Below are 24851 nucleotides of genomic sequence, written 5' to 3'. Positions count from 1 at the left end.
ATTCAACTCTTATGAAACTAAGGACACACCACGATATCAATGTCGACTGGCAATGTTAGTGATCTCAGCTCTGACAGTGTCGAGTTGATCATAACCAATTTTGATAAACGATAAATATAGGGACTTTACAGTTTGTTCTTCTCGTATGTATATATGTGAGTATATGCTATTTGAAGAAAAATTAACGAATGTAATGATTTTGGAGCACTGCCATCGAAAATCATTAACCGTTGCACGCAATTGTTACGTATGCATGAATTATTGAAACGGTTCACTTCTCTGAGAATTTTCATTGTGCAATTAATATTAATGAAGTGGTTTTATTACATAATTACAAATTTAATGTATTGTACCCGCTACCCGCTTAGCCGGTATGATCGCCTGGTACACTTTACTACAATATATATATATATATATATATATATATATATATATATATATATATATATATATATATATATATATATATATATATATATATATATATATATATATATATATATATATATATAGCATCAATATATACATATATATACCATCAATAAATAGTTTAGCAATGACTTCAACATTAAAATAACTCCTTCCTCTCTGTGACGTCATTTATTGCCAATTTTTTTCGTTTCGAAAATAACGTTTTTTCGAAGGCGAATTTTCCAAAAGAAAATGATGAATGCAAATATTAATTATACCGGCTGTTATAAACACAAAACGAGTCTAATATAATCCTTTATAGGTTGAGTATGTTAAATTAGATATTCCTCCCGTCCGACAATGATCCATTACTTTTTTTTAAACAAGTTTAATATGTCAAAATGTGCGGAAAGACTATTTACATCGGGAGAAACTTCGACAGAATTGATTTTGCGGTGAAATGCTGCGAGATTGCGCGAGTGTCATTGTAGAATTGAGTAAAATGGCGCCATTTATGTTGCTACAACGCCTGAATGACATCTCCTGTAATATTTCTAAAAGTGTAATTACGCCAAATGAGCGTGGATATCGCTCACTCCTTTCAAGAAGGTCATAAATAAGAAAAACTTGATATTTCAGGAGAACGTTTTTAAAGTTTAAAAAAATAACACATAGTATTAAAAATAAATATCAAGACACTTACTGAACTTTTTACTGTGCAACAGATCTTTTTAAGTAAAACCTGAAACTTTTTTTCCATTTGAAAAATATTTAGTATAGTTACAAAAAATAATCAAACAATACCTTTTCTTCAAAATGCAAAAACAACATTTTCTGCCCTGTAGCAGGTAAATATAAAGTTAAAAATATGCCTCTTTTGCTGGGATACGGTACATTTTCTGGGCATTCCGAAAACATGCACAACCGAAAATTTACGATTTTTGATATATTATATGACGTTGTTGAAAGAAGTGAGCGATATGGATTACGAATATAGCGTAATGCTGTGGTGAATGAGTTCGGCGCGGCGTTGGTGGCTGCGATGGCGTCCGTACAGTTAGTTATTCACTATCAAAGCGCTTGACCGACAATAGGAATGACACTCTCTGACCTTCTTGCGGGATGCACGAGCGAGAGCGGTCCCGTCCTGTCACCCAAATGTCGCGATTGATCATCGTCCGGTTACGGTAGTGGTCGTCACACTGCTTTCCTCGTCGCAGAAAAACAAAAAGTCAAATGTAGACATTTTTTTATGTTTCAGACATAAATGAAGAACAACAGGGAATTTCTTGACTGTTTTTCGCAGATACTTTGTGGCACATTTTATAAACTTTATAAAATTAAACAACTTGTAATAAAAAATGTGATTAAAACAACCTTTTTTATTACAAGTACACTTTAACCTACCGGTTTCGACAAGAACCTTATCATCTTCAGGGTTTAATAAAGTTTTTCTGGTAATGGAATGTAATTAATTATGAGTATTTTAATGTTTTTAATGTTTTAGAGTTTAATAAACCCTGATGATGACAAGGTTTTAGTCAAAACCGGTAGGTTAAAGTGTACTAATAATTTTAAAAAAAGTGGTTAAAACAAAGTTGTTTAATTTTATAAACAGGGAAGTTTGCTTATTTCTCTAGGCATAGCACTGATTTCTGCTTTTTGTTTAGTTATTTATTTAGTTAATAAATAAACAAAAAGCAGAAATCAGTGCTGTGCCTTGATAAACGCGATGGCTATGGCTAGTTATTTATTTAGTAAATAAATAACTAGCCATCGCCCCGCTTCTCCGCAGAGGTAGGCAGAGAATAGAACGCCACGCCAATCTGTATTTGCAATCAATCTTCGCCCCTTCATTCACATACCATGATATACAATGAATTTTAAATTTTATATTTTTAAATCAAACACTGATTTTTAGGGTCTACTAAATTGTGTATTTATTTTTTTTAAACATAAAAATTCGTCGTGACAATTGTTTCGCCTTGTGAGGGCATTATCAAACTACTGTCGACAGTAATTTTTATTATTTTTTTTATGTTTTCTTTAATGAAATATACAACTTAGAAGACCCTTTAAATCAGTGTTTGATTTGAATACTTGAAATATAAACTATGGAGTGCTATAAATTAAACGCCAAATCAATAAATTTAAATTCTATCTTGAGTATTTAGTAAATATAATACTTAATCAAAATAATTGTGACATGTGGTTGGATGGTTTTAATATCATTACCAAATACCGTGTTTGATCATGATGTGGAACGCATCGAAACACGTGCGACATTTGATTTCAATCAAAAAGTGGTATTATGGGGAAACGATGTGATGATTTAATTACCTAACGTCCAAGTGACTCTGAAAACTAGCTACGGCTTATGCAACACCGTTTATCATGTCCCTACTCAGGCTTCAACTTTATAAGTTTCATAGCCTATGCCTACTCGTGAGTGGATTTACTCTTTATGTTAAAGTTACTATAATTTCATATAATTTATGAGTAAAAATTCTAGGCAAAAACACTCGCTTAATTATTTTTACTTTTATTTATTTATTTTACGCTTCCTTGCACTAAAAAGGAGAAAGTCCGCCCATGTATGTCACGGCATTTGGCTCGGCCCAGTACTGGTCGCCTGATATAATGACTGTCCCCTGTCAATCACTAACCAGACGTCTAAATTACCCATAATTTAGTTGGTCACCAGTGCTGGTCGTTGACATGCCACGTTATCGGTTGCCACAGACAGATAAAAACAACAACAAAACAGCACTGATTTTAATTTTTTTAAATTAAGTATAAAAATTCATTCATCAACTTCATTCATCTCACAATAGATGTCTCTAGTGAAGTTCTAGTAACCAAACACAATGTTTCAAAATTGTATCATATTTATAGAACTTCCAAGAAATTGAGTAGTGTGGTTGTCAAGCATGGGTCGATTTGGTGAAATAACTTATTTCATCTCACAATGGATGTCTCTAGTGAAGTTCTACTGATTCAAGCACAATGTTTCAAAATTGGATTATATTTATAGAACTTCCAAGAATTTGAGTTGTATGGTTGTCAATCATGGGTAGAATTGGTGAATGTTACACGTGTGTAAAGTTATCACTCAAACCAGCCTATGACGGCCGTAAGCCCCGTAAATGCCCAGACTTCCATAATCTTCTTCGTCTATGTTGAGATGCCAAAAAATGATCTGAAAAATAAATGATAATATAAAAGATGTATCCGAATCCTTGTTCACGAATCTGGGTTTTCCCGCTTGGAGCTATTTTTACATCTCAACATAGATGAAGAAGAATATGGCTGAATTTGTGTTTGTCAATCGGGGGCAGAATGTTGAATGTTACACGTGTATGAAGTGATCGCTTGAACCAGCCTACGACAGGTTGTAATCCCTTTAAATTTCGACTTCCAAATCTTTTATCGTCAAAAATAATCTAAGAGAGACAAACGGATTACTTAGAAAAACGTATGAATCATGTGTGATATTATTATTATTTGTACAGTAATATTTTTACAATTGGCACATACGTACATGGCTTAAGTATACACTTCACACAGATTTAAGTACGGGCGGAGGCTGAGATGTTGGCAGGTACTACATCAGTGGTTCTCAACCGTGTTGGAGGTACCGAACCCTAAATTGAAAAAATAACAAGTTTTTTTTTTAAATTCAAAACATAACTATAAGAACATGGGTGCACAAAATGAACAAACCATTAAAAACAAGGGAAAAAATCAAATAATGAATATTTACTTATTTATTTTTCTACAAAAATGTTAATAACATTAGTATATGACCACTCACCGAGATTTTTATGTCTACCGATTTCGAGACGTACCCGTCTCTTCGTCAGGACAATCACTATCACACCATGCAAACAATACTACCCTTCACCACCATAGCACCATTTACACACTTAAAACTACACAAAATGTTTAACACATGCGATTTTTGGTCGACTCATTTGGCTCGAATTCTTGGAAGTTCTATATATATATCGCTCACTCCTTTCAAGAACGTCATAAATCAGAAAACTTGATTTTTCAGGAGAACGTTTTTAAAGTTTAAAAATATAATACAATATATTAAAAATAAATATCAAGCCTCTTATTAAACTTTTTACTGTTTAACTGATCTTTTTAGGTAAAACCTGAAGGTTTTTTCCCCATTTGAAAAATATTTAAAAAAATAATTAAACAATACCTTTTCTTCAAAATGCAAAAACATCACTTTCTGCCCTGTAGCGGGTAAATATCAAGTTAAAAATATGCCTCCTTTGCTGGGATATAGTACATTTTCTGGGCATTCCGAAAATATGCACAACTGAATATTGACGATTTTTTATTTATGACGTTCTTGAAAGGAGTGAGCGATAAATGAACCAATTTCGAAACATCGTTCTTGAATCACTAGAACTTTTCATTAAGCAGTAACACTTATGTGAGATCCGAATCCTGGATTATAATCACATACATGAGAAACGCCAGAAAATAGCATTTTCATTTTTATTATTTTAGCTTATAATTTGACCAGTTAATTTATTTACAACATTTTGAGTGTGTCCAAATACTTGAATGTCAAAAAATAATATGAAAATTAACTCCTATAACTGGAGATAATCCAGATTTGTGAACAAGTATTTGGACACACTCAAAATGTTGTACCATTTATTTACACCGAAAGGTTGAGACCTCCCCCGAACCTGGGAAACGGACTGATCGAATCCCTGGGGTTTGATCGAACCCAGGTTAAGAACCACTGTACCTAGATGAAATCTGCATGACATAACGCTATCTCTATAGCCGTGTTACCACCGGACAAGAGCAGCACTTAAATCACTCACAATAATATACTTGTAGCGATTCGTGAATCACGAATGTCTAGTAGTAACATACCAGATGAATCATTGTCATTTAAAAAAAATGGGTATTATCAATAAGGAAGAATATCCGTTTTGATGTAACCCACACAAATCACTTTTTATAACGTAAATATTTGGGTATTGGGAAAAAAGTTTTCGCACACTAGAAAACGCTTTGTCCGACTCCGTAGTGTAACGGTCAGCACGCTCGGCTACCGTTCTGGAGGTCCCGGGTTCGATTCCCAGGGGGGGTCAAATAAATATAAGTGATTTTTTACACTGTAATATTTATTCAATATTACCCTGGACTGGTACCTGAAGCAGAGGGCTGATCACCTTTCCTTCATGTGTAAACTATCAAGATAACACTGCGTTTATATGAAGCAGTGCCCTATGCACCATTGGGGTGCGGATAAGGATTTTATTATTATTATTATAGAAAACGCTTGAAAACATGATTTTATTTTTTTTAAACTTATAATTTGATGGAAGTATAGGATGAAATAACTGGTGATGCCAATCTGATGTCGGTTACGACGAAACCCGGTTGCTGGACCAATAAAATTAAAATGGAAAAAACTACATAGTTGTTATTTTATTATATAAAATGCATTTCCACCAAGGAATGTCAGTACAATTCTTGATGAAAGTAGACTGAACGCAGTCGAAATGCGATGTCTCAGACGAATGTGCGTCAAAACGACGTATAAAATTGTTCGAATGGAGATGTAAGAAAAAAATGCAAGGCAAATAAGTATTAAATGCAAGGAAAAATAAGTGTTATCGATAAAATTAGAAAAGTGTGTTGAGATGGTTTTGACACGAGGAACAAACAAACAAAGAAAGAAAAGTAAAACATATTTATGAGGTGAATGTATTTGGAAATATAATCAGAGGAAGACTGAGGAAAAATTGCCCTGATCAAGTACATATTTCAAATATAGTACTTGAAAGCGGTCAGGTCAGGAGTTTGAATAATCGGCGGGTATGTAGAGGAGATGCATGAATGCAGAAGAGGCGAAGATTAATCGCAAAACAAATTGGTGTGGCGTTGTGTTCTCTCTGCCAACCCCTGCGTATGGTTAGTTAGTATTTTTTTATTATTATTGAATAAATATTTTTTTTATTTCTTGAATGTTTTTCGCAGATACTTTGTGGCATATTTTATAACTTTAACTTTATATGAAAATTCTCAACATCCCCTTACCAAAAACTTCCTCACACTCCGTAAAAAATCCTAAATGTTATTTTTATTATGCATTCCATTAATATTTTTAAACCTCGTGTAATGAAGATGATGTAATATTACTCGTGGAATAGTTCTTTAAAAATCTACCTAAATCTACCAAAAGTCAACCTTTTCAAGGCGATATCGGTAATTTTTATTTATTTATAGATGCTTTTTTGCGTAGGCATGTGCCGCCTCTATTCGCTAGATCGATTATCATAACCGTCAAATCGATAAACCTTCGAATAGCGTTTTAGGATTAGAATTCATACAAAGAACGATCGATTCGAATAAAGTGTTTTTATTTTTACTTCAATGTATTTTTCTCATGATGTTGATTTATTAGCTAATAAATTAATATGAAAAATCACAAGACTATCGGTAGCATTCTTATTGAAATATGTAGAGAAGTAAGAGAGATATGAAGGTTTAAACTTAAGATATTTTAATAAAACGAAAAACGGACACCGCTATACGTCATCAAATTTTACGTCATCGGGTGTGTTATGGGGCGTATCCCTTTATGTATTTGCTTTATAGGGCTGTAATAGTAATAGTGTGGATTCGTTTCTGTGACGTCATTCGTTACCAACTTACGAAAACAACGTTTTTACGAAGGCGAATTTTGCAAATGAAAATGATGAATGAAAACATTCATTATATCGGCTGTTATTAACACAAAATGAGTCTCTCACAATATTTTATAGGTTGAGTATTAAATTAGATATTCCTCCCGAGTGGTAATACCCTATTATTTTTAAAAGCCGATCCCAGATCGATCAACTGTCAAATTGAATCGTGTTTTTTTCAAAGGAGCACTGTCCATATATTTAGATTTTGAAAAATGTCTTCTGCGCATCATGGGTGGCCAAATTATGATTATACAACAATAGCGTATTGCATCCCAGCGCCCGCTTGTTTTTAAATCGACTTCATAACTGAACCCATCTTAATATTTTTAACACCCATCAGATCTCAGTTTCTCAACATTTTGAGGGTGTCCAAATAACTTGTTCACAAATCTGTGTTTCTCCACTTGGCACTTATTTTTACATTTGTTACCTTAAGTTGTTTTAAATAAAATTAAGATACAAAAGCAATAATCACGTATATTTTTTGATATTCTGAATTGGTTTTTATGCAAGGAAACCTATTCACCATTTTTTAAACAGTATCGCGTGGAATCTTTGTGCTGTACGAACGAAGAGCTCGGCGTGTTGATTAATGACATTCCTTTTAAGAGAATGATTTTATTTAAATGTAAATTTCTCACAAAATGGACGAGACCCCTTTTGAAAACGGAGGTTTTGAATTCTGATTCCTGTTTACGCCTTCCGTTATGTAACAGTGGGCATTATTTGATGACAATACATACATACATACATATATTGGGTACCAGTTCTAACCTACAACGGTGGGCGAAACGTAGAAGGTCAATCGCATTACCGTAGGCCCAATTTCAAGATCAAATCATTAATGTTATTTATTTATAGATATTCAGTGTTACGTGCAAAGGAAAACGTGGCTTAGTAATTAAAACGTTTGGTAGCCATGCTTGAAGTCTCGGAGTCGATCCCTGATTAGGTCAACTTAAAAAAAATTAACTCATTTAAAAAATGAAAGTTATGAAATCTCGTCTGAACTTCTTATCCCATTTTTATTTAAATTTCACTTGGTGAATACTACTATTTTATAAAATCTATCGTGATACGTATTCCGATGCATTCCGCATTATTTTCAGGCACCATATTGCTCACTCCTTTCAACAAAGTCATATATAAAAAATCGTCAATTTTCAGCTGTGCGTGTTTTCGGAATGCGCTGAAAATGTACTATATCCCAGAAAAGGCGGCATATTTTTAACTTAATATTTACCCGCTACAGGGCAGAAAGTGTTGTGGAGAATGGCTCATTTTTGCATTGTGCCAACTCAATACAATACAAAATAGGAAACCGCGCATAAATGCATACCGAATCTTAATTATTATTTGTAATATTATACATTAAAACATTAATCATATTACTTTGCGTACGTTACTTCCTTGTACCGTGATTATTGAGAACTGGTTTCGCTAACTAAGCACTGCACTCCGCCAGATCTGGTCAGTTGTTGTTGGTTATCGGTTGATATTACGTCATACATTTAGTGATGAAAAAATACATCCGATAACATTAATTGGTTCAATGTGGAGTTGGTACACTGTCATTACGGACAACTGTTGTCGGAATATGCTTATTAGAGTCAATTATTTTTATTTTATTTATTAGATATTATCTTATCCGGCGTTATAATATATATATATATATAAATATAATATAGAAGAAATCATATTTAGAGGATTTTTATAATACAAATTAATTTTTTTTCGAATGTTTTTTTATTTTTATTTATTTCATATATACATACATTTTTTTACTATATGTATTACGACTCTTTAGGCATGGCCTGTGTTGAGATAAAATACTTACATATTAATACATTTTTTAAATTACTTTATGTTTTTTTATATTAGATTATATACATTACATACAATAGATACAATAACAATTTACAGTAAAAAGGTTTTAAAATAAAATAATTACACCTGGGCTTAAATTAATTCACTTTCTACCTAGTCCCTTCCAACGAGAAGCAACCATCGACGGACACTTATATACTTTAAATAATTCATATTAATTACCGGGAAATGGCTTTTTTATATTATACATACGTTTAATAACAACTCATGTAACATTCGACGTAGATGATTTTTTTTAAACACAGTTTATGTATTGAAAAAATTAGTTTTCTCCGAAATAAATATCTAAATAGCTGTTTTTTTTTAAAGTTATTTAAAGGAAAGATTTAAAAATATATGAAAATATTTTTTCCATATATTTTCTAAATAAAAGTCAAATTCTTTTTTTTTTAATGCGCACCTCTTAATATTATATTACATTATTATTATTGTTATACTTAATATTATTCTTGAACGTACTATAATATAATTAATATTATATTATAGTACGTTCGTTTAGCATTGGGTTAAGTCTTGCGGTCGGTATTAAAGCGATACTCTCATCTCAACTTAGGGGTGATATTCCAGAACACGTTCTCCGCCCAAAAATGATGACGATCATAGTATGAATAATTACGTTTATTAATCCCGTATGTGTCGTAATCCTAAATTTAATCTCAGTGTTACGATATAAAGCGCCAGTTAGCAATTTCTAATCAGCAGTTCTCACGCTCACCACCAACTATACTTTATTATATTATACAGATCCGCTAATCCAAGAGTGGCCAACCCGCGGCCCGCGGAGCATCTCACATATTTTTTCTTTACATAAGTGTTCATAAAACCACAAAAAAGAACATTTCAACGTGCGTAGTTCGTATCATATCCCATATATGGACGAATTTCACTATCGTGACAATTTCAAGACCCATATAATGGCGTCAAGTAGTAAAGACGTTGGACCAAAGAAGAGAAGAGTAACAGAAGTTTTCTGATTATTTTTTGTATTGCCTAACTCTAATTTAATAAGTTTGTTTGATTTGTCTCATTTTCATTTTATCTTAAAAAAAAAATAATAAAAAAAAAATATATATATATATATATATATATATATATATATATATATATATATATATATATATATATATATATATATATATATATATATATATATATATATATATATATATATATATATATATATATATATATATATATATATATATATATATATATATATATATATATATATATATATATATATTTGCTTTGAATAATAGAAGAAATTTTGTTTTACGGCCCGGTGTAAAATGTCATTTCTAAAATCTGGCCCGGCTGCTGAAAAGGTTGGCCACCCACGCGCTAATCTGACGTCATTTAAAATTAATCTGGGAGGCGATCGTATTGTCGCAGGAAACGAGCGCCCGCATTTGCTTCCGCGCCGGATTTTTTTCAGGTATACGACGTACTAATCGTCGCGCTGTCTCCTTTATACAAGTACCTGACGGGCATCTGTCTTTATTACGTCTTCTTATTCTTCTTCTTCTCCAGCCTTCTGTTATCCACTGCTGGCTTCTTAGTCTCTCTCTTCTCCCCTCACAGGGGCCATGTCGTCGGACCATATTTTCGGGGTATTTTATTATATTCTTAATATTTACAACATTTTGAGTGTTTCCGAATTCTTGTTCACAAAATCTGGATTATCTCCAATTACAGGAGTTTATTTATATTTTTTGACATCTCATCAAAGATGAAGAAGAACATGGAAGTCTGGGCATTTACGGGGCTGACGACCGTCATAGGCTGGTTTAAGTGATCACTTTACGCGCGTGTAACATTCACCAATTCTACCCATTGTAAATGTCCAGACTTCCACATTCTTCTCCAAGAATTTGAGTAGTGTGGTTGTCAATGATGGGTAGAATTGGTGAATGTTACACGTGTGTAAAGTGATAACTTAAACCAGACTATGACAGTCGTCAGCCCCGTAAATGCCCAGACTTCCATATTCTTCTTCATCTTTGATGAGATGTCAAAAAAAAATCTAAATATGTTGAAATAAATATATATTTATGAATATATACGAGTATATACGAAGTCGAAAGAATATTTAATACCTCTTTATTTTTATTATTAAAACTAACTAACTAACTAACTTCCCCGCAGGGGTAGGCAGAGAGAATAGAACGCCACACCACTCTGTCTTTGCAAACATTCTTCGCCTCTTCCACGTTCATGCATCTTCTCATACATACCCGCCGATTGTTACGACTCCTGACCTGACCACTTTCAAGTATTAGTTTATTTTTATTATTACTATTATGTAATCGGACAGTAAGTGCCTACCCCGATTAAGTAAAACAAACATATAAGGTCACGGGTAAGGTCAGGTCAAAATACTTAAGTACACCCAGTTCACTGTCACGACAAGTTCAACTAATTGTATCGCGTGACGTCTACAATAATGGTGCTGCCATTTGTCACTTCTAAAACTGAACGGAACGGAATCAAAACCGAGCTTTGCAAATTAAAATGGATCCAATATACTTCCTAGCGGTACACGAGAATGTATAACGAATCATTAATCATCATTTTTTACAGCACTTTAGTTGTGCAAACAGCTAAATTAAGGCTGGATTTAACGAACATTTAGTGTGGACTATTAATTATTGGGCATTAAGGGGATATTCGCAAAAACACAGAATTCATTCCACCTGAGACCACTGAAGAGATCACAAGTCTGTTCACGCCCGATTTTCATGAATGGATATTGGATTTTTTATATTTAAAATTAAAATCAATAGTTATTAAACTCCTTACCTTTCAATAACTCTTCTTTTCAAAACCATATATATATTTTTTAAACTTATTTTTTTAATGCAAAAACGGTGTTTTATTATTAGATTAAAACCAATATTTTTAGCTTTTCCATTTTATTTTTATTTGACCAGCGACCGGGTTTCGTCGTTACCGACATCATCAGAGACCAGTCTGATGATGTCGGTAACGACGAAACCCGGTCGCTGGTCAAATAAAAATAAAGTGGAAAAGCTTAAAATATTGGTTTTAATCTAATAATATATTAAAAATGCAATTCCATCACGAAGTGTCGGTGGATAATATAAATCTATTAAAAAGGTGTTTTAAATGTAAAATGTTACCTGGATTTAAAGAATTTTCAGTTGCGTCTTAACGAATACTGGGCCTTAATTTATATTAGCATTCAGTCTACTTTCATCCATCTTTTGCCGACTCCATGCTTCACTTGTATACATGTATATTAGTATTGAAGCAGGACTCTGTTGTGGACTGCCAGTTTAGCTTCCGCTGATAGGTTTTCAGAGATATGTGCCTCTTCTTCTTTTTTCTTGGATGCACCATTAGGTTAAGGGTTTGAATAAGAAATTTTCTTTATTCTTTCTCGTACTCTTGCCAGATATGCTCATGCCATTGTCTTCTTCATTGCCTCCCCACCTAACGACATCTTCGATCTCGCATATTTCTCTTTTGCTGGTGTTCCTTAATCTATCTCGTATACTCTTGGCAGATATGCTCCTTAGGGTCTTCATTTCTGACACTATTAGCGCATATTTTGCTATTTTATTATTATTATTTTTAATAAAAATTCTGAAGTATAGCTCATTAGCTTATATTACAATAAACTATTATTTACACTTAATTTACATCATATATATATTTATTTACGTCTCCTTACAGCAAACAAAACATTTATTTTTAAATTCTTTTAGACTCTTTTCATTCTACATACATTCAGGCATCTCATCATACATTTTCAAACCCTTATACATTAAACAATTTAGCGTTTTTTTTTCAACAATGGCAGTCTTATTTTATCCTTATTTCTAGTAACATCTTCATGACAATTTTTTTTAAACTGTTTTATCCTTAAAATATTTTGGTAATTTATCGTTAAATAATTTATGTATAGAGATCAGCATATTAAAAGTTAAGTAAAGTCTCTTTTTTATAGATAACCAGTTCAGCTCTTCTCTCATTCTTTCTATATTATTATACTTTTCTCATCGCTTTATCTTGTATAATTTCTAATTTATTTAAATTTCCTCCATTTGCTAAAAATAATATTGTTGAGCAGTAATCTATATGTGGAATAATACATAATTGTTTTATAAATAAGTTCTTATTTATTTACTGCCGACAAGTTGATAAAATAAAATAATAACAATTCGAGAAAATTGATTTTCACTGCCGATAGTTTCAGTCATTGGCTGCCTCTGGCAAATATTGTACATTGTGCCAAGTTTGAAGTGTTTTCCCATGCCCTGCGTGGAGCAGCACCAACAATGTGCCAACTGTCCCCTTGCTACATGCTACAATGGTGCTTTAATAAAAGCCAATCTAACCAATTTATTATAACCGTATTTTGCATGACGCTATTACAATGCAGATCGGTACTCGCTGTACCGGGTGGCTCAGTGCAAGGCGTGTTAATTTTTTTTTTACATCGCAAGAAGCAATATTTTATTTATTTATTTAAACTTCATGTACAATACATAAGTACATTGGCGGGCTTATTGCTAAAAACCAACATCTTCCAACCAACCAAATATTTTGTGTGTATCCAAATACTGTACTAAGAAACTCGCAAATCTGGGCTTTTTCACCTTAGGTGTTATTTTTACATTTTCGACATCTAAACATGGATGAAGAAGAATATGGAAGTCAGGACATTTATAGAACTGTCTTACATTTACCTGTCAGAGGCTGGTTGTATGACCTAACCTGAGCTAACTAGCTTCTGTCAAGTCATTAGACCTGTAAATTCTTAGATATCCGTATTCTTCTTCATCTATGATGAATTCAAATATCAAAAATGGATGAAGAAGAGTATGAAAGACTGGGTATTTGCAGGGTTTATATAATGGGCTGTTAAAGTAATCACTTTACACACGTGTAACATTCACCAGTCTAACAATAATCAACAACCACACTACTCATTTTTTGGAACTCCTACATATGTAAATCATAATAAATGTAATGATGCTTTGTGTTTGAGTATATTTGCTGGAACCATCTATGGTTGGTTTCAGAAAGCTTTTAATTTAGATACCCTTTTATATAGAGAGCAAGTATACAACAAAATTTAAGTAATTGTAAAATACATAGCTTGAAAATCATGTCATTAACACCTTTTTTACTTTCCATGCTATTTAGTCGTGGTGTGATATGCATTTTTTCTCTATTTAAAAAAATATAAATATTTGTGTTTTTATTATTTACACAAATATTTCACTTTCATACTATTTCTGTGAGCCTAAGCGGCTCATTATTAGAAATAGGTATCAAATTGTGGTAGAGTGGATTCGATCCGAGAAACTCTGACTTAAGAGTCCGCGACACTAACCACGGGACCACACCTTCCATAACCTTTATTTTTTCATTTCAATAAAACAATGTTTTGTTTTATTTTCTTTCTTTTTAAAGTTAAATTATTTTTTAACCATCCTGTATTATGATCTCGTACGTTTCGATTCAGCGATTCTCAAAGATAATCTCTCTTTATTGATTCAAGTTTTGTCAGCGGGTCGAATCATTCAACATTAAAATCAATCACTTTATTGTGAATGCGCGAATTAAAGTCCGCCTATGTATGTCGTGGTTAGCGCTTTTTGCTTTCGTACGCGATATTCTGGATTCGATTCCAGATTAGGTCAAGATCAGGATATGGACCCAAGCAAACCCCTGCTGCAGTGAGATTCATGTAAATATAGGTCATATTAGCGTGCGTCGAAGAAGTACTAGGCAAAAATCTATATTCGCAGTATTGTTACATAATGCAAACTATGCCATGTTCTCTCCGATTCCGCGGCTTCACATGTTGGCCAATGCTTTTGAAAGTATAGATTTATTTAATATATTGTTATCCACCTTGAAGTCTGTACTTTCTCAGCATTTCTTCTCCATGTTATAATGGATAAATTTAAACGTTGTGTTTCACTCTCTCGCTGCTCGCTGATAGTGTGTGAAGGAGACGTGTATTTACCAGTGCTTACTATTTGTTATTTTATTATTATTTTATGTTTAAGACTTTTTGTTTCTCTATTAGTGTATTTTTATATTAGATATTGTATAAGTGTATTATATTAAAGGCATTAGCCGTTAAAGAAATAAATCAAATAAAAAAATAAAATTCATGCAGATATAACCCTGGTTCATAAGACACTTGCAAATATAACGTCCAGAGTGGAAGATCCCCCATTGTGTGGGGATCTTTCCCTCCTTATCCCCTCCAGGCTACCGATCACAACCAGTCATTCCAGGGTATCCTCTTTGCCACGCGCAACGTGTCCAAAAAACGGGAGAATCTGTCGCGTATAGACATTGGCTAGAGTCAAGCCGTCCAAGTGTAACTCCTGACGAATGGAGTCGTTGGTGCGTCTAGCTGTCCGTGGAATTCGGAGCATGCGCCTCCAGCACCACATTTCGAATGCGTCAATTTTTCTCATTTCTGCTGCTTTTATGGTCCATGTTTCAGCAGCATAGAGAAAAATGCAGTGGACCAAACTCTTGAAAACCTTTATCTTGGTGTTGTTACTCACACCCCGGTCTTTTCAGATTACGTCTAGCTGAGACATGGCACACGCCACATTTTAATAGATAACTGTAAACAGTTGGCGTATAAATGATTGTGGGAAGCTGACATAACTATCAATCAAGATGAATTTTGTATCCAAGATTAAAGTGCCGAATTTCGCTATGACCCCATTTTTTACGTGTTAATTGAAACAACTCGTGCAGTTCTCAGAATTGTAGTCTATGGTTATACGTAATGAATTAATTATAAGTCGGCATATGACACTATAGGTACATGTATCCTATCGACATATTTGTTCCAATAAAACCACTCCAGTCTCTTTTCATAACACTTCAAACTGTTTTCATAGCATACACACACAGATATATAGATATACTTCCTTGATCTTCCTCTGCATCTATTTTATTGCAACTAAAATAGGAGCAATTATTTAACAATAATAATTTTAATAAAAAATTAATTGTATTACCAAGAAACATAACTTACAAGTGTAAGTCCCTCTCCAAGCGTAAAAGCTCAGTCTCTTTATTAGAGAGAACCGCGTTTTTAATTTTAAGATTGTATGTAGAAATGTTTATAAAATGAATTGAAATTATGAAAAAAAAACTTATTAAAGATTAATAAAAATAATATAAAAACTACGTTGTACTCATAAGTTCATAAATTTGTTGCGTTTCTACATGTCCGACCCATCTTAACACACTTTATTCAATATGGCGCTGCTATTGCAGTCAAAAAAGTTGTTTAAAAAATAATTTTAAAAAACATGTTTTTTACCTGTTTTATAAAAACGCGCGCGTATTCTACTGCCACATTTAGTCTAAATTTCGTGACCTGTCATTTGGCTGCCTTAAGTGATCACTTTATACGCTTGTGTTAAATTCACCATTCTGCCCATTATTGTAGATCTGTGTTGCATTATTACTTTTTTCATGAATTGATCGGCAGTCACTTTGTGGTAATATCTGTCCATTTTTAAATTAAGTTTTACTTGGTAAATACCGCAATTTTTTAAAACCTATTGTGACACGTATTTCGATGCATCCCGCGTAATTTTTAAACATCTGCGTTTAAAAATGATGCGGAATGTATCGATGTCACAATAGATATAAATAAATAGTCGTATTTACCAATTAAAACTTAAATTAAATAAGAAAAAAAAACTACAGATGCTTCATCTCAAGTTGAAAAACCTTGATTTATCATTCATTTCATTAAAATTCTTATTCGCACCCCAATGGTGCATAGGGCACTGCATCATATAAACGCAGTGTTATCTTGATCGTCAACACACGAAGGAAAGGTGATCAGCCCTCCGCTTCCGGTACCAGTCCAAGGTAATATTGAATAAATATAAGAGTGAAAAAATCACTTATATATTTATTTGACCCCTCCTGGGAATCGAACCCGGGACCTCCAGTACGGTAGCCGAGCGTGCTGACTATTACACTACAGAGGCGGACATCATATAAACGCATTGTTATCTTGATCGTTAACACACGAAGGAAAGGTGATCAACCCTCCGCTTCCGGTACCAGTCCAAAGTAATATTGAATAAATATAAGAGTGAAAAAATCACTTATATTTATTTAACCCCTCCTGGGAATCGAACCTGGGACCTCCAGTACGGTAGCCGATCGTGCTGGCCATATTACACTACGGAGGCGGATTTATAATATTTGTAAAATATTCCTTAGTACAGTGGAATTCTCCTCAATATTGCGTGCATTATCCTATGTAATTTTACAGAATTCTGGTATATAATATATATAATTATCAAGATTATTTATAAAATATTTACTTATAAAAGAAATCACATACTTTAGAGCATATAATTCATGAGTTGCACATCATAAATTACCTATGTTGTCGACTTTCGAACGGCATGCCTCCACTATACCTACTAGTTAACCTTCATTTCAATATTAATATTATATAAATGCTACGAACTTGCAAATAGATGTTATTTGAATCATGATAGATAAGTATTATGAGATGAATTGCGGCTCTTTGATAAATTCCATCGACTTGAATTAAATCATCTTCATATACATATTGCCATCATACCTCCATACATTCCTGCGCTCCTGGTAGCTGGACTTTTCACCCTACAACAAAATTTCACTTTAAAACTTAATAATCATTCAAGTTAACTAATTACTAACCATCACGCCGCTTCCCGCGGGGTTGGCAGAGAATAGAACGACATACTAATCTGTCTTTGCACGCAATCTTCGCCTCTTCGACATTCATACATCTTCTCATACATACGCGCCGATTATTCCAACTCCTGACTAGACCATCTTCATTTCGTTGAGCTCGTGGCACTGTACATGTGAGTTTATTGGCGTTATCTATGGATGGATTTGGAAAGCTTTTATTTAGCATTATGATTGCAAGATCCTTACTGGATTATTTTACATACTGGGAAACCCCCGATTTTTTAAAGTTTTTCTGGTGGCGAAGATTAACGAAAAGTCCAAATATTAAAAATAAAAAATAAAATAAGAAAAAACTACATATAATTTATATTTGAAGCACTAACTTTGTTATTTTCCATTTTATAATTAAAATGTAACTTTGTTTTAAAATCACTATAAATATTTTATTATAAGTCAATCATAATGTCTACCGGTTTTGAAGCTAACCGCTACTTTATCAAGACTAATTAATATAAAATATTTATTGTGATTTTAAAACAAAGTTACATTTTAGTTATAAATAAAACCTTCGTTCATCCATTATAATTTTTTCACCTTCGTTAAGGACCTATCCAACAAAACCTTCCAGCCTTACTACACATCAATTATTGATATTAATTTATGATCGTCAGACCAAATAGTTAAGGTGATTTGAGATAGTACCACATAACGCTCACTCCTTTCAAGAACATCATAAATCAAAAAAATTGATTTTTCAGGAGAACGTTTTTAAAGTTCAAACATAAAATACAATGTATTAAAAATAAATATCAAGCCACTTATTTAACTTTTTACTGTGCAACAGATCTTTTTAGGTAAAACCTGAATATTTTTTCTCCATCTGAAAAATATTTAGTATATTTAAAAAAAAAATAATTAAACAATACCTTTTCTTCAAAATGCAAAAATAACACTTTCTGCCCTGTAGCGGGTAAATATTAAGTTAAAAATATGCCTCTTTTGCTGGGATATAGTACATTTTCTGGGCATTACGAAAACATGCACAACTCAAAATTGACGATTTTTTATTTATGACGTTCTTGAAAGGAGTGAGCGATAAGTCCTATTTTATTCTACGTATACTATAGATAGGTCATCCTACGTTAAAACTACTTGTTAGAAAACATCAAGTTTTCCTTACAATGAAACTACGCCGAGAAAAGTTCATAAAAACAATATTTACGTTTTCTTTTCCTTAAAAGTAACCTTCATATGATAAATCTTGTAAAAGCTCTTCAAACCAAGAAATTCCAAGAAAAAATCACTCGAGTGGATATTGTTTTTTAACAGTATATTTATGTAACTTAAAAAATACTTTTACCAGTACGTACTTGACCATACTCAGAATTGAAATAAAGTACCTTGTAATCATATTTTTGCGAAATGAATTATAATGTAGATGATTAATTTTAACACAAATTAAACACTTGTACACTTAAAACACATAAAAATTAATATTGTGGCAATTGTTTCACCTAGTTATGGCATTTTCAAACGAATATGAAGATTAAATGGACTGACGGTCCTTATATAGATAGCTATACAATTCTAGGTACTTAAGTAATAGTTTTAACATGTGCAGTAAAAATTAAAACAGTTAATGCATAAATTAAAATGGAGTTCTACAAATTGAACGCCAAATCAATAAATAAAAATTCTTATGTTGTTTTTTTCTTTTTCTCAGGTTCGTGATGAACCTCTTGGTGGGGAACTTGATCGCCTGCCTCTGTCTGGGCGTGGTGCTATTCCTCGACCCGCTTCTGGATCCCTGGACTCCTGGCTGCATATTTGCCGAGGGCGTCACCGCTCTCGCGACCCTCACGGGACCCCTGTCTGTGCTGCTCATCGCGGGGGACCAGTTCATGGCGGTCACCGACCCTCTACACTATCACTCTAAAGTCAGTTACGCCAAGTCCACCGTCGCGGTCTGTCTACAGTGGACGGTGGCTGTTTCCTTCGCCCTGACCACGGCCTTCGTTCCTAGCACTAGCCCGAGCGTCTGGAACGTCTGCGAGCCGCGGGAAGGCCAGGACTACGACGTACCAAGGATAATCAACGCCGCTTGTTTCCTTCTCCTTGTCTCTTCTTGCCTTCTTGCTGTGTGCTGGATGTACGTGAGGATATCCGTCGCGGCTCACAAAAGCGCCAAGCCGCCGGCAGCTCCACCACCGCTTATGTCGCTCAAGATCGAGCGGTCTGCACGCGGCGATACCAAAACTGAAGAAAGCGTGGGGCTGCTGATGAGCTGCGACAAGAAATCAGTCGGAAGCGAGAGTAGCGAAGGTGCTCCGGTGGTAGAACAGCCTACTTTGTACGAACCAGCTCTCTCGCGTTCTCTGAGAAGCGTTCTGTTGGATGTCAACAGACCGTTCCCCACTCCTCTGTGTTTGAAGCTCACTCATGAGAAAGAGAGGAAGGGATTGTCTCACGATGACATCTATAAGATCACGCAAACTTTGCCTTCTACCGGACTGAAAACAGTCCGCTCCAGCCCGAACTTTGGGTCGAGTGATTGCCGAGCTCCGTCTCCGCCTCCCCGCTGCGCTTCCTCCTACATGACGTCCCTGCGATGCCGCATCTCCAACGCATCCCTGTTTAGGTACAAGGAAGAATCTAGAGCCGCTCGCATCAGCTCCTTGGTGATCATCCTCGCCTTGTGTACCCAGCTTCCCGCGGCTCTGATTCAAGTCGCGCCCGCCATCGGACTGACGGGCATCTACTCCCTCTTCGTCGGGGTGACGATCTCCCCGTTCGTCTTCGCGTACCGCAGCACCAGGATCAAGGAAGAGCTGTGCAGACTATGCTGCAGGAGGTCTTCGGAGGACATGAGTCCGCTGCCTGCTCCTTTGCGAAGAGCTTCTTCACTGAGCACTGAGAGAAGCTGGAGAGCTTCCAGGAACTCGTCTAGGAAGGCTTGGAAGCTCCTGCGCGCGTTCGCGGCGGAGAGCGAAGCCCGCGGGAAGCACGTTCCAGACTTGTTGAGCTGTCCTCCCGGGAAATCCATCCTCAAACGAGTCCGGGCTCAGTCCAGAATATGGGGACGCAAGTCCCAGAGATGCAAGTTCTACCAGGACTCTTCCTTGCCCACCGATCCAGACACGATCATCAGGAGAAACTCCCTGGAGAGTCTCCCCACCAAGAACTGCCTGGAGAGCATCGTGATTGGCTCCCTGAACCGCGCCGAGGGCAGTCAATCTACTAAGGACGTTCGGTGACCAAGTTCTCTGTAACTTTACATCTGTGATATTAATATAGTGATTGCCTCTCTATGAATCGAGTATTTAAAAGATGCTATATACGAGAATAATTATTAAGTCAATGTGATTTTAGGTAATTTCGCGCTTCTCTGTAATAGTCCATTTTGTATCGAGCTCGAGATGAGATCCGTGATATTAGATCGTCTTGTACTAAATTAAATTATTTATTTATATCGTATTTAAATTGATGTCTAGCGAAATTTTACGGACATGATTCCACGTGCATTGTGTGAAAACGAAGTTTTGCCGCATTTTGCGAAGTCGATGTATCGATGTCTCCAAAATATAATGCTTTATTGTCTTCGTCTATCGATTTGAACCTTAGCGGTCCATGAATGGGTAGTGTGGAACTGCTTAGGTATGGAATACGCTGCCATACTATTAGGATGTGTGTTACCATTAGGTTTTAATCAAACACTTGTTTCATGTCGCATTTTTGCATAGTATTTAGTATCTAAGAAGTATGTATGTATGTACTCAAAATGGCTACAACGCTGTTATGAGTACACATTTACAAAAATTCAATCGATTCTATAAAAACCAAAATGACCTAAAAAATATATTGTATATTAAAAGCATTGATAACTTTCTGGTATGGTAATATAAAAAAACTGTCCTTGTCATCCATTGTTTACTTTGTGTAATACCACTTTTATAAACACTTATTCGTGACTACCGATTTCGAAAAATCATTCCATTTTATATACAAATGTCAAATCGTAATAATTTTATTTTAATGACCTTAGGATGGAATGATTTTCCGAAACCAGTAGTCAGGAATAAATGTTTATAAAAGTGGTATTACACAAAGTAAACAATGTATGATACGGAGTGGTTTTTTTTTACCTAAATAATTTTACTCTCTGACAAATTTATAATTTATTTTCTTAAACTGTATTGAAAGTGAAATCGATTTTTTAAAAGTTTATATAGTATTTCAATTCATTAAATAATTTACGGGCATTAATAATTGACATAAAATTTTAATTTAACTCATAATGCTTGATGCTATTTTCCTACAATTCACACAGTTCTAAGCTGAACCTTTTTTGTATTTAAACATATATTTTTTAAAACCTTATGCAAAAATAAAAATGAATCTAATACACATTTTTTAAGGTCGAATTATTTATTAATCTTGCATTAACTTTGTACAATAACTAGGTAATTTTATAAAAATAAAATACTTGTTTAACCCGCTTTTCAGTTTGATAATGTACACATGACTAGTTTCGAGAACTACGGATGTTCTCGAAACTAGTCGTGTTTACATTAATAAACTCAAAAGTGGTCTTACACATGTGTTATATTTTAATTTTCGAACAACGCTATGCTGTATCAAACTTGTTTCAATGATTTTTAATGGTCAATCGTTGTTTTATTTAGAAACCGATTTTTTATAATATTTTATGGTTATTTACAAATTGTATATTCAGTTTTTTTGACCTATCATATTAATTGATCTGAATTCAAGTATAGTTTTAATGCAGATTTTTTTATGGCCAGAAATATTTGAACTTTGTTAAACAATTTAATGCATTAATGATTTTACGGATTTAAGCTTTGTAGGTGCTGACATTTCTTGGTGGAACTGCATTTTATATAAAAAATAATAACCATGTAATTTTTCCACATGACTTATTTGACCAGCAACCAGGTTTCTTCGTAACCGACATCATCAGACTGTCAGTTACGACGAAATCCGGTTGCTGGTCAAATAAAATTTATGTGGAAAAAAATACACAGTTGTTGTTTTATTCTATAAAATTTAATGCATAAAAAAAATACTGCAATATGAAGAACTTTTGAATTTTACTATATATTAAGAGTCGTTATTAATATCCCAACAAAGATGTCTATTTGTGGTGGCAATATGGAAATTTGGGCATTTGTAGGGACAATGACCGGTCATTGGCTGGATTGAGTGATTAATTTTAATTGAGTGACTTATCGTATACCTTGTAAATGCCCATACTTCCATATTCCCATTACAAATAAACTTCTTCGTCTATATTGAGATATCAATTAAAACCTTATATAAAAGTAGTGCAAATCCAGCATTTGTGAACAAAAATTTAGACACACTCAAAATACTGTGCATACCACAAATTTCAAAATTAACTTGATCGACCAAAATCGGAGTTATCATAAAAGTATGAATACCAGTTTATTTGTAAGCACAAAAAATATTAAAAATCGTCATATAGTTCTGCATCAATATTTACATTATTTTAATAAATCAATCATTTTCGAATTCATGAATTATCGTCGCTTTACTGCACGAAGGCGCAAAGTCAAATCTAACCCGAATTTAAGTTGTTTAAAATGTGGTATGCGGCGTACGCACCAGACGCGTACATTTAACATTTCCCCAGTGCGGAATACGCGCTAGGCGCGTATGGCTTAAAAGTATCATTGTGTAATTGAAAGTATACCCTTAGAATCTTGACACATTTTATGTCAGTGTGTAATGAAAAATGAATAAATAATTAAGTGTTCAAGTATGAATGTATAATTTGCGAGTGTAAACTAAGCTTTAGTCCCCTTGACGACTTGTGTTTATACTCATTTGTCTCAAAGCGAGTATAAACGTGAGACGCACGTGAATACTACATACACAAAAAAAACGTTGTGTACTTCTTCTTCAAACCCTTACCCAATGGTGCTGAGGGCACTGCATCATATAAACGTAGTGTTATATTGAACGTTAACACATGGAGGAAAGGTGATTAGGCCTCTGCTTCAGGTACCAGTCCAGGGTTATATTGAGTGAAATATCAGAGTAAAAAAATAACTAATATTTATTTGACCCTCTTGGGAATCGAACCCGGGACCTCCAGAACGGTAGCCGAGCATGCTGACAATTACACTACGGATGCATATTTATTAGACTCCTTCAAATAATTCAACTACGACTGTATTTCCACTTAGTGCCTTCTTGCAGTCAATCGACGTTTCGAAACAATGACTATATTCTTTTAAATAACTATTTTTATTTATTTATTTTACGCGTAACCATCGCAATAGAAGACTGATTACTATTTTAAATGTAGCATTAAATAATTTTAATTACGATCGAAGTATAATATTTAATTTTAATAATTTTCTCGATATTTAAACTGACCCCTTATGGCTGTATAAAAATTGAATTGTATAATATTATTTCAAAAACGTGTAATGTATAAAAAATTGTTAGTTACCAATGTTGGCAAGCCATATTAACATCATAATACCAAAAATCACTTCAAAAATGGCTGAAAATCTGTAAAATGCCATAATGTGTCTATACCATTACAAATAATATTAATTTAATTTATTTAAAAACATAAAAATTAATTTTAATGTGTTTAAGAAATTCAAAGATGTTTTTTTGATTAATTTTTATCATTTTTCCAAAATTTTGATAGAGGGATACTTAATAGAAAAATGCTATTATGATTATTTTCTAATCTGATCTCAAATACGCTTTGAGAAATCATTACAATGTATAACTTTATAAATAAATTTAAACGAATTTGATAAATCAAAAAAATTGCCGAATATTCTGATTTTTTTATATTTGCATTCCTATGAAAAAATAATTATGAAAAAAGTTAGTTTGTAAAGTGTTGTTTGTATGTATTTTAAGGAAAAACATGTTCAGAATAATATTTAAAACATTTTATAAAAAATGCATTTTTACAATAAAGTAAAACTTTCATTCTGTGGTTATATCTATCAATTTTGAAATTAAATTTTACTTGGTAAATACCACTTGTCCGCCTCCGTAGTGTAATGGTCAGCACGCTCGGCTACCGTTCTGGAGGTCCCG

The 24851-nt window shown here is 33.7% G+C and overlaps 1 protein-coding gene across 1 annotated transcript in view; it reads left to right on the top strand.

Moving 5' to 3' along the window:
- LOC148305156 (uncharacterized) overlaps window positions 1-23817 on the top strand; it is a 131343-nt gene extending 107526 nt beyond the window's left edge. The window contains exon 3 of the mRNA XM_088267229.1: window positions 19468-23817. Coding sequence (XP_088123355.1) covers window positions 19468-20998 — 1531 coding nt within the window. The 3' untranslated portion in view covers window positions 20999-23817. The remainder of the gene's footprint in view (window positions 1-19467) is intronic.
- Window positions 23818-24851: the final 1034 nt, after the last annotated feature.

This window comes from Brachycentrus maculatus, unplaced genomic scaffold (assembly GCF_059751285.1).
Source record: "Brachycentrus maculatus isolate JH-2025_06_01 unplaced genomic scaffold, ASM5975128v1 h1tg000285l, whole genome shotgun sequence".
Lineage (NCBI taxonomy): Eukaryota > Metazoa > Arthropoda > Insecta > Trichoptera > Brachycentridae > Brachycentrus > Brachycentrus maculatus.
Note: the sequence above shows the minus strand (reverse complement) of the source record. Positions and strands in the feature narration are given on the sequence as shown.